This window comes from Madurella fahalii, assembly GCF_045866475.1.
Source record: "Madurella fahalii IFM 68171 DNA, scaffold_5, whole genome shotgun sequence".
NCBI classification, from domain to species: domain Eukaryota; kingdom Fungi; phylum Ascomycota; class Sordariomycetes; order Sordariales; genus Madurella; species Madurella fahalii.
Genome location: NW_027263975.1, coordinates 1,779,728 through 1,791,793, shown reverse-complemented (window position 1 = coordinate 1,791,793; position 12,066 = coordinate 1,779,728). Strand labels below are relative to the sequence as shown.

The 12,066-nt window shown below is 56.5% G+C and overlaps 3 protein-coding genes and 1 non-coding gene across 4 annotated transcripts; 2 read left to right on the top strand and 2 right to left on the bottom strand.

Moving 5' to 3' along the window:
• Positions 1–161: 161 nt before the first annotated feature.
• MFIFM68171_t141 lies at positions 162–264 on the bottom strand. The gene is made up of 2 exons: positions 228–264; positions 162–197 (listed from the first exon to the last, which is right to left on the bottom strand). It is a non-coding gene; the product is annotated as a tRNA-Arg (tRNA).
• Positions 265–2,181: 1,917 nt separating this feature from the next.
• MFIFM68171_09109 (Integral membrane channel protein) lies at positions 2,182–6,161 on the top strand (the record flags this gene model as incomplete). The annotated part of the gene is made up of 5 exons (XM_071064528.1): positions 2,182–2,464; positions 2,520–3,807; positions 3,860–3,931; positions 3,985–4,053; positions 4,106–6,161. The coding sequence occupies 5 exons, from the start codon at positions 2,182–2,184 to the stop codon at positions 6,159–6,161; spliced, it is 3,768 nt and encodes a 1,255-aa protein (XP_070920629.1).
• A 956-nt stretch (positions 6,162–7,117) lies between these two features.
• MFIFM68171_09108 (HIG1 domain-containing protein) lies at positions 7,118–7,402 on the bottom strand (the record flags this gene model as incomplete). Its single annotated transcript, XM_071064527.1, has 2 exons — positions 7,118–7,277; positions 7,344–7,402. 2 exons carry the CDS (start codon positions 7,400–7,402, stop codon positions 7,118–7,120), a joined length of 219 nt encoding a protein of 72 aa, XP_070920628.1.
• A 1,720-nt stretch (positions 7,403–9,122) lies between these two features.
• Positions 9,123–11,684, top strand: MFIFM68171_09107 (uncharacterized protein; the record flags this gene model as incomplete). Its single annotated transcript, XM_071064526.1, has 3 exons — positions 9,123–9,693; positions 9,751–9,998; positions 10,062–11,684. The coding sequence occupies 3 exons, from the start codon at positions 9,123–9,125 to the stop codon at positions 11,682–11,684; spliced, it is 2,442 nt and encodes an 813-aa protein (XP_070920627.1).
• Positions 11,685–12,066: the final 382 nt, after the last annotated feature.

The following is a 12,066-nucleotide window of genomic DNA, read 5'->3' as shown; positions in this document are numbered from 1 at the left end:
GGAGCTGAGAATTGCATCCACCGTGTTGAAAGACCATGATGTCCTTCTGCAGAGCTGGAAGGTTGTGAAAAAAGAGAGCTCTTCCAATTAACGAACTGCAGTCGCCGATGAGAAATGGAGGACTTGATAGATCAACTGAAAAGAGCTCCAGAGATATTCTCTGATCCACCCAGGGCTCGAACCTGGAACCTCCTGATTTGCTCGATTACTGCCAGATAGCTGATAGATCGTAGTCAGACGCGCTTCCAATTACGCCAGCGGACCTTAAACTGTTTGTTGAGGGAGAACGGTAGTTCAAAGGGATGAAGAATTCTTAATCGGCTGCCCCACAAAGCTTGGATTTGGCGGTTGGAGCCCGGATGCTCTGAGCGGACCGGAAAAGTGGGGCTTTCGGTCCGGGGCCGCTAGAAAATCTCGGCTCAGGCTCGAAATGACTAAGCCTCCATCTTCCACCAGATGACCCCAACCGCTGTGGGGTGACGGCAGCCAAGCCATTGCATACTGTGCGACGGGAAACAACACTGTTGGGCCAGCAAAATGCTCCTGGCTATGTACTACAAGACGCCATCACATTCCAGCTTCCATTCTCGAGGATATCTCGGTGACTGAGGCAGAACATCCCTATCACTATCTAGAACCTGGCCCGCCCCCTTGGACTACGCCCACGCGCACAGTGCCGAATTCCATATGAAGCACAGCATCACTGACTCTTTCGTGCGGATACCCGTATTCGTCTCTTCTTACCAAGGTACAATACATGCCATCTGATTCCTTGACCGCTGTTATCCGACTCAAAATTCAGGCCCTGAAACCACAGCCCGCATGCCAGTTCCAGTGTCGGGTATGTTGACAGTAACTTGACCTAGGTCACTGTACTGTGCCCCGTTAGCGCGCCGCAGGGTCCGCACGAATTGATAGCCGGAAGATTACGCTACCGATACACCCCGAACTTGGTGCAGCCCTTGGGGCGTAGCTTAGGTTAGGTACAGCACATGGATTTGCAAGATGACCCGACGCCGTTTCAACCCGGTGTGTTTGTTTGCCTGGCACCGCCCATCTTATGACACGCGCAGGGCGCTCTCCTTAAAGCTGAACTGCTTGAGGGTAATCGGTTTCCTGGGTGCCAGCTGTACTGCCGCCCGTCGGTGTGTCTGGACACCGAGAGTGGGGTGATAGTAAAGACGACGCTACATCGTGCATTGGAGTTGCAGCACTTGCAGCACGCTCGCTGTAACCTACCCCCAAAAAGGGACCCTGGACCCTCACTGTTAGCTGAATTTGTGGTCATGAGGCCGCCGCGGGATCGGCTCTGCGATGGCGACATTCCCAGTCCAAGATCAGACAAGCGCGTATCAGCTGGAGGGGGCCATGTGGTTGGCACGAAGCCGCCTTCTGCATGCCGGAATTCCCGTCTGGCGACTCTGGACCACTCAAAGGCAACCTCCTCATGGGCTCTCTTGGCGGCATCCACCGCGACCCCACGATTCGTTGCCGTCTCTGGACAGCACCGGCTGCATCGTGAGTCTTTAAGCTTGCCTATTCGCTAGGACAATGGAGGAAAAAAAATAGCTTCCGGCGGTGCGGCCCAAAGCCTGGTAGAATTGGATTTCCTGGCACAAATCCAGGAGAAGCACCGATTTCGTTCTATCCAGGACCCGAGGTCTGGATTGGGGCGATACCTGAGCAGGCGGGGGTTGTCTGGGCGTGCTAGTGCGCAGTGCTCGTGACAGGGATGTCCCAGCTTGCTCACCCCGTGCGCAACCCCGGCATCTCCTTATCACCTCCCATCTTCCGTCTAGGCGGGCCCTCCGCTCGTTTCTACTCTCCCATACCCTTACAGGTCGCAACTTGCTTGCTTCCTTAGTCGCGAGTCGCATTTTGCGCAATATTTTACATTTTGGTCCTGTGGGAAACCCCGGAGGGACTTGGATACAACCCCGGGAAAAAAATGCACCGTTAATCTGGCCGCAGATTTATTCCTTGTGAGACAGGCAGCGTGCGTTGCCGGCGGCTTGTTGCAGCCTTCCCATTGAGACAAGGCGGAACGTGTTCGGCGCGCACCCGACGGCAGCATTGGCCGCCTCCGAAGTAGTACCCGCCGGCAGTCTCAGTCTTCGACAATTTCCATGGCGTTCGGGCCCTTCTACTAACGCGCCGGGGCACACTCAGCCCGAGCCGAGGATGTTGTCCGCGTTGCTACGACCCTTCCAGGGCAACAATGCATACAATGCGGCCGCTGCCGATGTGGAACGAGATGTGACGCCTCGCCCTTCGGTAGGAGAATACCGCGAGTATCGCCATGCCACTGCCGATTTTACCGAGGCCGACGACGACGAGGAGGAGGAGGAAGAGTCCAACCATGGCGAACAGTCGCGCTACCCTCTCGGGGGCCGCACTCAAGACGATGAAGACGGGTTGGCGCAATCTGCGGGCCTCTTGCCCATGTTTTCCGGTGGTCATCTAGGTTTGAATGGTCTTCCAAGATGCGCCATTGTCGCCGCTGACCAGCAATTCTCCAGATTCGTTGCCCGTATACAGTATGACGCATGCAATCCGCATCATCGTCCAAGCCAGGACCGAGACCACGTTAACCTGGGAACAGCTGAGGTCCCCGCAAGTGTCCCAGTTCTTGGTCAAGCCTATGCAGCAGCAGATTCGGACACAGCACTTCTCCCCAGGTACCTTGTATGCCCTGATGGCCAACTGCCTCCAGTTTGAAAAGGAAGGGCAACTGTACCTAGGGAATGCGGGCATAAGCAGCACGAGGGCAAGGGTATGTGAGCTGTTGGCGATGAAGCTGCTCAAGGAGTACACTACTCGCGAGCTCATCGACGCGCTCTCCTACGACTTTTATCCTCTCCAGGGCATCTCGGGATCCCAAACGCCCCTCGCTGTAGGTGGCAGGCCAAGACCGGCTGCTCTCAGGACATCGACCCTTGAAGTCGCGATCCGGGCCTCTGCCAAGCACTTCCTATCCCATCCCCTAGTCGTACAGCAGCTAGAGGCCATTTGGAACGGTGCCATCAGCTTCTGCCCTACCTCGGAGCAGCCCCAATGTCAGGACTCTGCGCCGAGCGCCGTCGGTAGCAGCCAATCTCGGCGTCAGAGTACCGTTCGTACCCCGCTACTCGGTGGGCCACAGTCGAAGGAGGACCTCGCCCGGCTTCAATCCCTTGTCCCTGGCCGGCGATCTGTCACGCTCTACGACCCCCGGTCTGCTTCTGTGTTAAAGTTGTCCCGGCTACGCGTTCCACGCTACCGGCACATTCTGTCAACATGCTCTCTCGTTATCTTGATTGGCCTGTTCTTGGCCGTCTTGGGCCAGAGATCAAGTAAGATCACGTCGCTGGAGTTGCTCTTCTGGTTCTGGAGCGCTGGCTTTATGCTCGACGAGATTGTCGGCTTCAACGAACAAGGCTTCTCGCTCTACATTATGAGCTTCTGGAACATCTTCGACTTGGGGATCTTGCTGCTATTGATCGTCTACTACTGTATGCGCATCTATGGCGTGTTCCTCCTCGATCCTCACAAGTGGAATGAGAATGCATACGATGTCCTCGCCGCCAGCGGCATTCTCTTGTTGCCGAGGATCTTTAGCGTGCTGGACCATCACCGCTACTTCTCCCAGCTGCTGATATCTTTCCGGCTGTTGGCAATAGACCTGATCGCCGTCTTCATTCTCATTTTGGTCTGCTGCAGCGGCTTTTTTGTCTTCTTCACGTTCTCCAAGAATGCAGAGGACCCTTACGTGCTGGCATACAAGATATTTCAGATCCTGATGGGATTCACGCCAGCTGCTTGGGAGGTGTAAGTGCAGCAAATGAAGATCAAGGCCTCAGGAAACTGACTGATTCACTAGATGGCCCTCCTACAACTGGATGGGAAAGGCCCTCATGGGCCTGTTCCTCATCATATGTCACTTCGCTGTGATGTAAGTCAGCGCTTTCTGGATTGTGACAAAGGCGGGCTAACATCAAGTACCAGAACAATCCTCATCACGGTTTTGGGCAATTCCTACACATCTATCGCTTCCAACGCGAAACAAGAACACCAGTAAGCCTCTCTGCAAATGAATGTCGCCCTAAACGCGCGGCTGACATGTCAGGTTTCTATTTGCCATCAATACAATATCAATGGCAAAGAAGGATGCACTCTTCTCTTACATCGCTCCTGCCAACATCCTGGCATGGACGCTGATGCCTCTGAGATATTTCATACCTATGAAGCAGTTTGTCTGGGTCAACCGTGTAGCGATCAAGGCCACTCACTTTCCGCTGCTATTCTGCATCTATTTCTATGAGAAATACTTCCTGGCACCATATATGTACGAGGCAACGGACCTGGTCGATAAGCCGGATCGGGGTCGCCAGCATGGCATTCCGTTCGCAGACCCGTCCAGCAGGTCCGCCTTCTTCAGCCCCAGCATCCGAGTTCGTGAAGAATCGGTGTTCGGCTGCCAGAAGGATCGCGCGCTGGAAGAGGTCTTCCTGCGTGCCCCTGACAGCGCTGTCTTGAGGACTCAGCGGCGGAACGAGCGGCGAAAGACGCAAAACGCCATCAGGACGTGGATGGATCAGCACGATGCCGGATTCAACTCCCCCCCCAACTATTCGACTCAGAATTACTCGACAATCGACAGCAGATTAACAAGCGACTGGCATAGAAGGCTGAGCATGAACCGGGAGAGGCCGTCAAGGTTTCCAAGACACTATTCCGACATCAGATCAGCGGCAAGCGATCCTGCCGATTTCATCTCGGATGCTGCTTTCCCGACGGCGCCTGAGATGTACAAGGACGGGATCGCACGGCGGGATTACGCTACCGAAGTGAAGGATATCACGGACGGCGATGCTGACGGCGATGACGAGCTGGTCACGAATGACGAGGATGAAGAAGACAACGCAACCAACAATCTGAACGACGAAGCCGGTGCTTCGGGGGAGACCATCGAGGAAGACTACTTCACCACGCCCGTCGCCACCCGGTTCACCAACGCGGAGCTCTCGTCAGCCGATTCTCCCCGGCCCGGCGCCGCTCGACGCATGGCGCTGCACCACCGGACCTTGTCGACCAACACTATCTTGTACGCCCCGGAGACAGATCAACAGTACAGCGACTCATCTGCCTCAGCGTGGCCAGCAATAGCCCCCCGCGCTTTGTCCCGCCCTGTCAGCTCCCGGCCTACCCCAGTCGCCAGCCCAGTCGCGCCACGAGGAGGCGACAGTCTTCGCTCCCCTCGCCGATCGCTGTACATGGCCGCCCGACCGCGCCTGACGACCGAAACGAGCGGCAGCAGCATGGCGCGGACAATGCCCAGTAACCACCGCACCAGCGGTCTGAGCCTGGACATCCCAGCGACCCTCACCACCACCACCACCACTAGCAGTGGGAGCAGGAAACCCCCGGCTCGCCGGCGGTCTTTGGTTGACTTTGACGGTCCGTCGGCGGCAGACGACGCCTTTGGCGGCGCGCCGTCGAGCCTGCCTACGAGGACGAGCGTGCTTTCGTCTGAGCGCAGACACAGCGGCGACAGCGGTGGGGGTAATACGCGGGCGAGCCGGGCGATGATGGCGAAGATGAAGTCCCTCGAGGACAGCCTGGGCCATATGGTGCGCGAGATGAGAGTGCTGAGGATGTCGGTGCCGAACACGGCGCATAATTCGGACGACGGGCTAGTTAGTGGTGGTGGGAGCGGAAGCGGGGAGCGGACGGCGCCGCCGCAGCGGTTTAGTGTTGGGTCGGATCCGTCTTCGGTTGGCGGCGGTGGTGCGAGACACCCGCTGCCTTTGATTGAGATTGCTGACCATGGGCATGGGTCGGGCGGAAGAGCAGGCGGGCTGAGGAGGTCGAGGACTACCCCAAGGAGGGTGCCTGGTCGGAGGACGACGGCGGCGGCTGGGATCGGGTACTGGAGGAGTCCTAGTTCTAAGGAAGGGGTTGGGAGCGGTAGCTCTGCAGTACCTGGTTTGGGGATTAGGGGCCGGTATCATGGAGAAGGAGGGGAGGATGCGGTGATGGGGAAGGGGAAGGGGAAGGAGGTGAGGCAGCCACCGCTGCTGCCGCGGTCGTCGAGTTCGTTTGGGGGTGGTCCGGCTATGTCACCTGATTTTGAGGAAGAGGTTGGGGGTGGTGGGGGGTTTTCTAAAGGGACGTCGTTATGAATTTCCTGTCTTGATATTCATCCATGAGGCACGGTGGAATCTTGTTGGTATGGGCGTTTCTCTAGGTCATGTTTTTCTCCGTCATTTCCATTGGGGCATGGCAGCCAGTGGCTGATGGGTGCATTGGGGCGGCGTTCTGTGCCTTTCAGGCCTCGTACATGTGTTTCTCAGGTCTGCTGTGCGAGTGCGTGGGTAATGCTGTGTTTTGCTGGCCGGTTTTGCGCCATGGGTATGTTGATCTAGCAGCATACGGATGGCATGGATCGGGTTTGTGCGAGCGTGCGATTTATTGGTGTTGGACGTGTCTCCGTCTGGGACGGGGTTTGCTTGCTTAGGTTCCACAGTACTAGCTTAACGGCTTCCTTGTCGAGACGGGCAGGTAATGCATTGGTTAACGATGGTTAATGATGTCCTTGCTTGCTTGGTACTGTTTGCTGTCTTGTCTGTGAGATACCTGAGTGAGGATTCAGGCTCTGAGTTGCTGCTCGCCCCTCTCAATGATGATGATGGTAATGATGATGAGGTACGTGTGAAAGAAAGGGAGAAGAAAAAAAAAAAAAAACGGAAAGAGACTCTCGTAGAAACCCCAACACATTTTAGCGCCGGACACATCCCAGATATCTTTTTCTAGTTTCCCCAGCCTAGAACCGCCCTCCCTGTTACATGGACATGGTAGTCAAGGTAGAAAACAACGTAGCTGGAGAGCCTCTTCGAACGGGAACCGGAACCGAAACCCTTGCCCCATTATGAAATAGTCACTGCACTCGATCCATCATTGCTGTCTTTCTCCGTTCCAATCAAGCTCATCCGACCCTGCGTCGCCAGGTTTCTTCCCTCTCCGGTCATTTTGCCAAAAGAGCAAGATACCTTAGTTATCCTCCTCACCGCCCACTCGGTTACAGCTCCACCAGCATCAACATTACCAAATCAATCCCGTGATTGGAAATATGTCACGTTCAGATTCCGCCACCGCTGCGGTCGACGCTGACGTAAAAATTGCGGGCGGCCGAGTTCTTCTGGGCCAATTCGTTGTCGCGCAGCGTAGTGGCGATGTGCCTGAAGCCGAGACCTGCGCCCGCCAAGGCCAAGCCGGCGATGGCCAGCGCTGGGCGGCGACTGGTTGTTGTCAATGATGGGTTTGACCGAGCGCGTTGTCGGATACGGGTGGTAAGAGACACTTACGTGAGAAGGCGGAGAGGTGAGGCAGAAGAGGGAGAGGCCGAGGTGCGGGGGGAGTCCATGATGGGCTAGAGGATGTGTGATAAGGCGAGGTTGGATGAAGCTCGGATAGCTTTATGAAAGCTTGGAGCCGAAATGGGCAGCTGTGGCGGTGAACGGACAAGGGACGGGGACAATGGACGCCTTGCACTTGGGATGAAGAGAGTAGGGTAATGATCAATCACTCTTCAATAGCGTCGTCATGTGCGCTCTTGACAATGGGATTCACAGAATCAAAAAGGCGTAGGAGCAGAAAGTTGCAAGAGATAAGAGGATGGAATCGAAGATCTCATCAGCGTCACACACTGCCCCCAGAGAATTCCATTGCCCCAGCCAAAGTAAAATGGGTCGGGGGGCTAGACCGGGCGAGGGCACGCGACACGCCCCGCTGCTGCTGCGAGAGCTTGGCTCGATTCCCGAGAGAAAGATCAGGCAAGGGGGGAGCTCATCGCTGGGCTTGGCGTTTGGCTGTGGCGGGTCCATGTATGTGGATTGTTCCTGTTGCAGTACTGCGGGGTTGTGGACCTTCTCGTGGACGAACAATGGCTGAGTTCGTGGCCGCGTCAGGCCGCCAACAGTTTCTATGTGTAGCCTCGTCATCCGGTTGATTTTGCTGTCTCTCTGACCGAACCCGAAGGCCAGGCATCATTGACGTAAATTGGACAACCAACTTCGAGCGTGGTGTGATGCGAGCACACGGAGAGAGACACGACGCAAGGGGGACAGAGGCCGGCGTCTTGTTCCAGCCACACTGTGGCATAGCCGGTTCTTGCCGTACTTGCCAAGTTATGTCGGGCAGGGATCCGATTCGCTTTCCGGTCCCAATCTTTCGACCATCAACTGTTTCTGGGACGTGACTTGTCTTGTTTGATTCGAAATGGTGGATTTGTTTCGTTTCGAGCCTAACGCACTACGTAGTAGACCTTATCACGAGGACAGTCATCTCACCTCAGTCACTTTTGTTGAGAAATCAGGCGGCACCCGGCGAATCGGCTTTCTGACTTCAGACAGCATAAGGTACTGTTTCAAGTCGATGGCCTCATTGCCTGTTGGGTAGAGGCAGCCACGCCCTACAGGTAGGTGGTCTGGTGGCAAGTCCCGCAGTTGCGCACCAAGAAACCGTTGCACAGGCACGTTTGCCCGATATTGTCGACAGCCGGCAATGCGCGGAACCAGAGTCACACTGCGGCCAGGCTCGGCACCCAGGTTGCTGCCTAGACGTGACTCTGCAGCCGCACTGCAGTAAGCCTTGTCATAGTGCCCCTCCCTAAGGAACCTTCACATCTGGCCGCCTTGGGCTGCCATTGAGTGCGGGAGCCGTGACCCGCATGAGGCTGAGTTCAACGACAATCCCAAGAACCATCACTCGCCAAGTGATTCTGTCCGTCCACAAGCCCGTCTACAGCTCTCGCGGCAGTCTACAGACTTGTACAAGCTGTTCTGGAGTGCATTATTCATCCGAATGAGAAGCATCTTCAAGACCACGGGACTGCCTCATGATTCCGCCGTGATTTACACCCACAGCTAAATCGCGGGGCTGTTTGCCAACTACCTGCCTACTTTCCTCCACTACCAACCGGCGCGTTTGGCAAAATCTAGCGCTCTCTCGGACCCCGAAGGCTTGCCTTCCCGTATCCAACTATTTTTGGTGCCCTACTATTCCTTTTCCCCATTTCAAGAACCGAGGCGATCCATACCACAAACGCCACCCCAACAGCACCGCGCTCCCGGTCTGTTGCAGAAATGGCAACCGCAATGGACGGGATAAACTTCCCGTATGCCCTGGGAGACGAACATATCGATTCCGCAATGACAAACGCCATTGACAGCCACCTGCTGGAGATCGCCTCGATCAGGCACATGCTCTTAGACGATAATCACAACTCGGTGCTGGCCTTTGTCGGGTTCCCCGAAGATGCCCGGTCGGCTTTCGCTTGCGACGGGAACAGATGGGAGGACGTGCGCATTCGCATGAACTACGATAAGCTCATGGCCCTTGGTTCCCCCAAGATTCGGGAAATGTTCAGCCCCAGTGCGCAGAGACGCTTCCGCCGCCGGCTCCGCCTCGAGGTGTTGCCGCCTGGCATTGAGTACGTCGTCGATTTCACACCACCCTCAGAGGGCTCTGAACTGGCCGATCTTACCGCCGCCCTCTGGCTGCCCAAGATGGTCAAGCTTTGGTTCCTGGCTGGCCAGTATGTCCCCGACCCCGTTCTCGAGCGCAAAGAAGGCATCTACAGACGCCCCCTGGCAGACAGGGCCGTCGGCTCCATCATGACACTCGGCCACGACGATGTCTGCAAGAGCAAAGCATGTAAGTGTTCCATGGCCAGCTCTCTGTCCCCTACTCAAGCTAACTTTGTTTGTGTAGGCTTCACGGATCTGTCTCAGTGGCAGACCAATGACTCTGTGCCTGGCATTGTCGAAGAGAACCCGGCCTATCACGGAAGCCGTATTCCAGCATTCCGAAAAGTTGACGATTACTGCCCTATCCGACACCGCGTTTCCATCGTTCGTCTTCTTAGAGCTATCAACGGCGATAGCCTTCTCCTGAACTCGGCTGTGCGCATGTGGACCATCGCGCAAGTGGCTATCTACCTCGAAGTGCCTCAGGTCGTTGTAAGTCGTGAAAAGCGTCCCGCTTGTGCCATTGTTCCGAGACTGCTAACGCATGCGGCCCAGGTTGATCCGGTTACCCAGTGGCTAGTTGCACCGCCCAACACCAAATTCATCGAGATCTGCCCCGAGAGAGCATTCCAGCTGGCCTACTCTCTCAAGATCCCTAGTGTTCTAATTGCGGCTTTCAAGATCCTCGTCAACGAGCGCGCCATCGACTACGCCGGTTCTGCGCCTTCCCCACGTCTGCCCGAATTGACCTGGGTTCAGCGTCGGCGCGACGAATATGGTGATTTCCCCTCTGACCCGGTCGAGTACGCAAGCCGTGCGTTTGCCGAGCGGATGAGCAACAAACTCAAGATGCTCCAGTCCGACCACGTCTTCGATTGGCTGCCCATCGCGAACAATGAGTGGGAAAAGCTCTCAAGTCTCGGCGCTCTCTGCCACTCTGGCCCGCTCAAGGAAGCCTACCAGAACCTAACCTCTGCCTTGCTCGCCGCATTCCACAAACACGTCGAACGCACCACCACATTCTCTACCTTTCGCACCCCGATTCTCGAATTCATCGAGGCTCAACGAACGCACTACGTCCCTGACTGGGACCGCCGCCGCCTCGGCTCCCTCTACCACGATTTGAATCCTTCTCAAAAGGCGCTAACCCCCTTCTTCTGGGAAAACCTCAAGTCCGAATTTCCATTTTATACCGACTTCATCGGCTTCAAGAGCGACCAGAGCCCCGAGGGAAAGAGCCTCCTCCAGCTAGCCACGACCTTCAACCGGCGCCTCCAAACCGCCGTTTTCAACAAGTCCGACATCCCGGAAGGATTACTTGATCCTGACGGATCCCCCACAGCCCCCGAAACTGACATGCAAAGTTACGGGGGAGATTGGACATTCAACCTGGGCGCCTTCCACGACGTCCTCAGGGGGGCAGTTACGAAGCTCTGTGCCAGCGTGCAAGGCACCCACCTTCGGGGAGGCGGAAGTCTCCCCGGGGAATATGAGGGCGGCATTCCTTATTTCCTGAGCGACCACCTCCTGCTGTCGCTCGACGAGACGGAGCTGAATTACCTCCCCATCTGGGCCGATGGCCTCGACGACGGCTCGGGCGGCGTCTTCCAGGACGTTATCCCTCCCGCGGAACTGGGTCCCAGCGAGCCGGGCCCGGGCTATCACACCGGGATTACGCTGCCTAGCGTCGATGATGGTCCGTCTGATATGGATGGCGACACTGAGATTGTTAGCCGTGGTTATGCCTCGACCATTTCGCCATCGGTGACGCGAGGCTTCGGCGTGCTCGCGCTGGATGACGATGAGACCTTGGCGAGGAGCATGGATGCGCATCGCAGCGGCACTGCTACGACGGTCGCGGGCGGCGACGTTGTTGTTGGTGGTGCTGTTGGTCATGGCGCCAGACCGTCCGCGCCCCCATCGGAATCGTTCACTGCTGATTATGACGAGGGGGTAGGCGCCGGCGGCGACGGCGGTGTGTATGCGGAGGCGAGGTTTGCGCAGCCGGCGGATCACCAGGTACAGGGCTTGATGCTTGAGCGGTATGTGGAGGAGGAGGCGCACGAGGATGAGGCGACTGCGATGGAGATAGACGGCGATGCCGATATGGTCGATTTTGGCGTCTCGGATGATGACAGCTCGACTCTGAATGGATTTGAGGAGATCGAGGCGCCTTGAACGGGCGTTTCTACTCTGTTTGAGTTGACGGGGCCTTTTACCGGATCGATACGGGGGGTTGCGGCTTCTGGTGGAAGGGAAACGATTGGCCAATCGCTGGAGAAGGTAAGCGATTCTGGCAGGAGAGGCATTTTCTTAGGCTCGGGGGGTTATTAGGGATCGGTCGGCGAGATCAATGGGCGGGTCTGGCCTTTTTCTCTCTTCTGTTTCTTTGCGTATCTATCTCAGTGCATCGCTATCTCTGCATTCTTTAACTCAGGCCGTCGGGACCAGAAGGAGGAAAGAAGGTATCTAGTAGCCCCCAAGGGGGTGGGGGGTGGGGGGGGGGGGGGAGGAGGAAAATTGGGGGATCTAACGAAGTGGGCTGACGACTCAAGGGGGC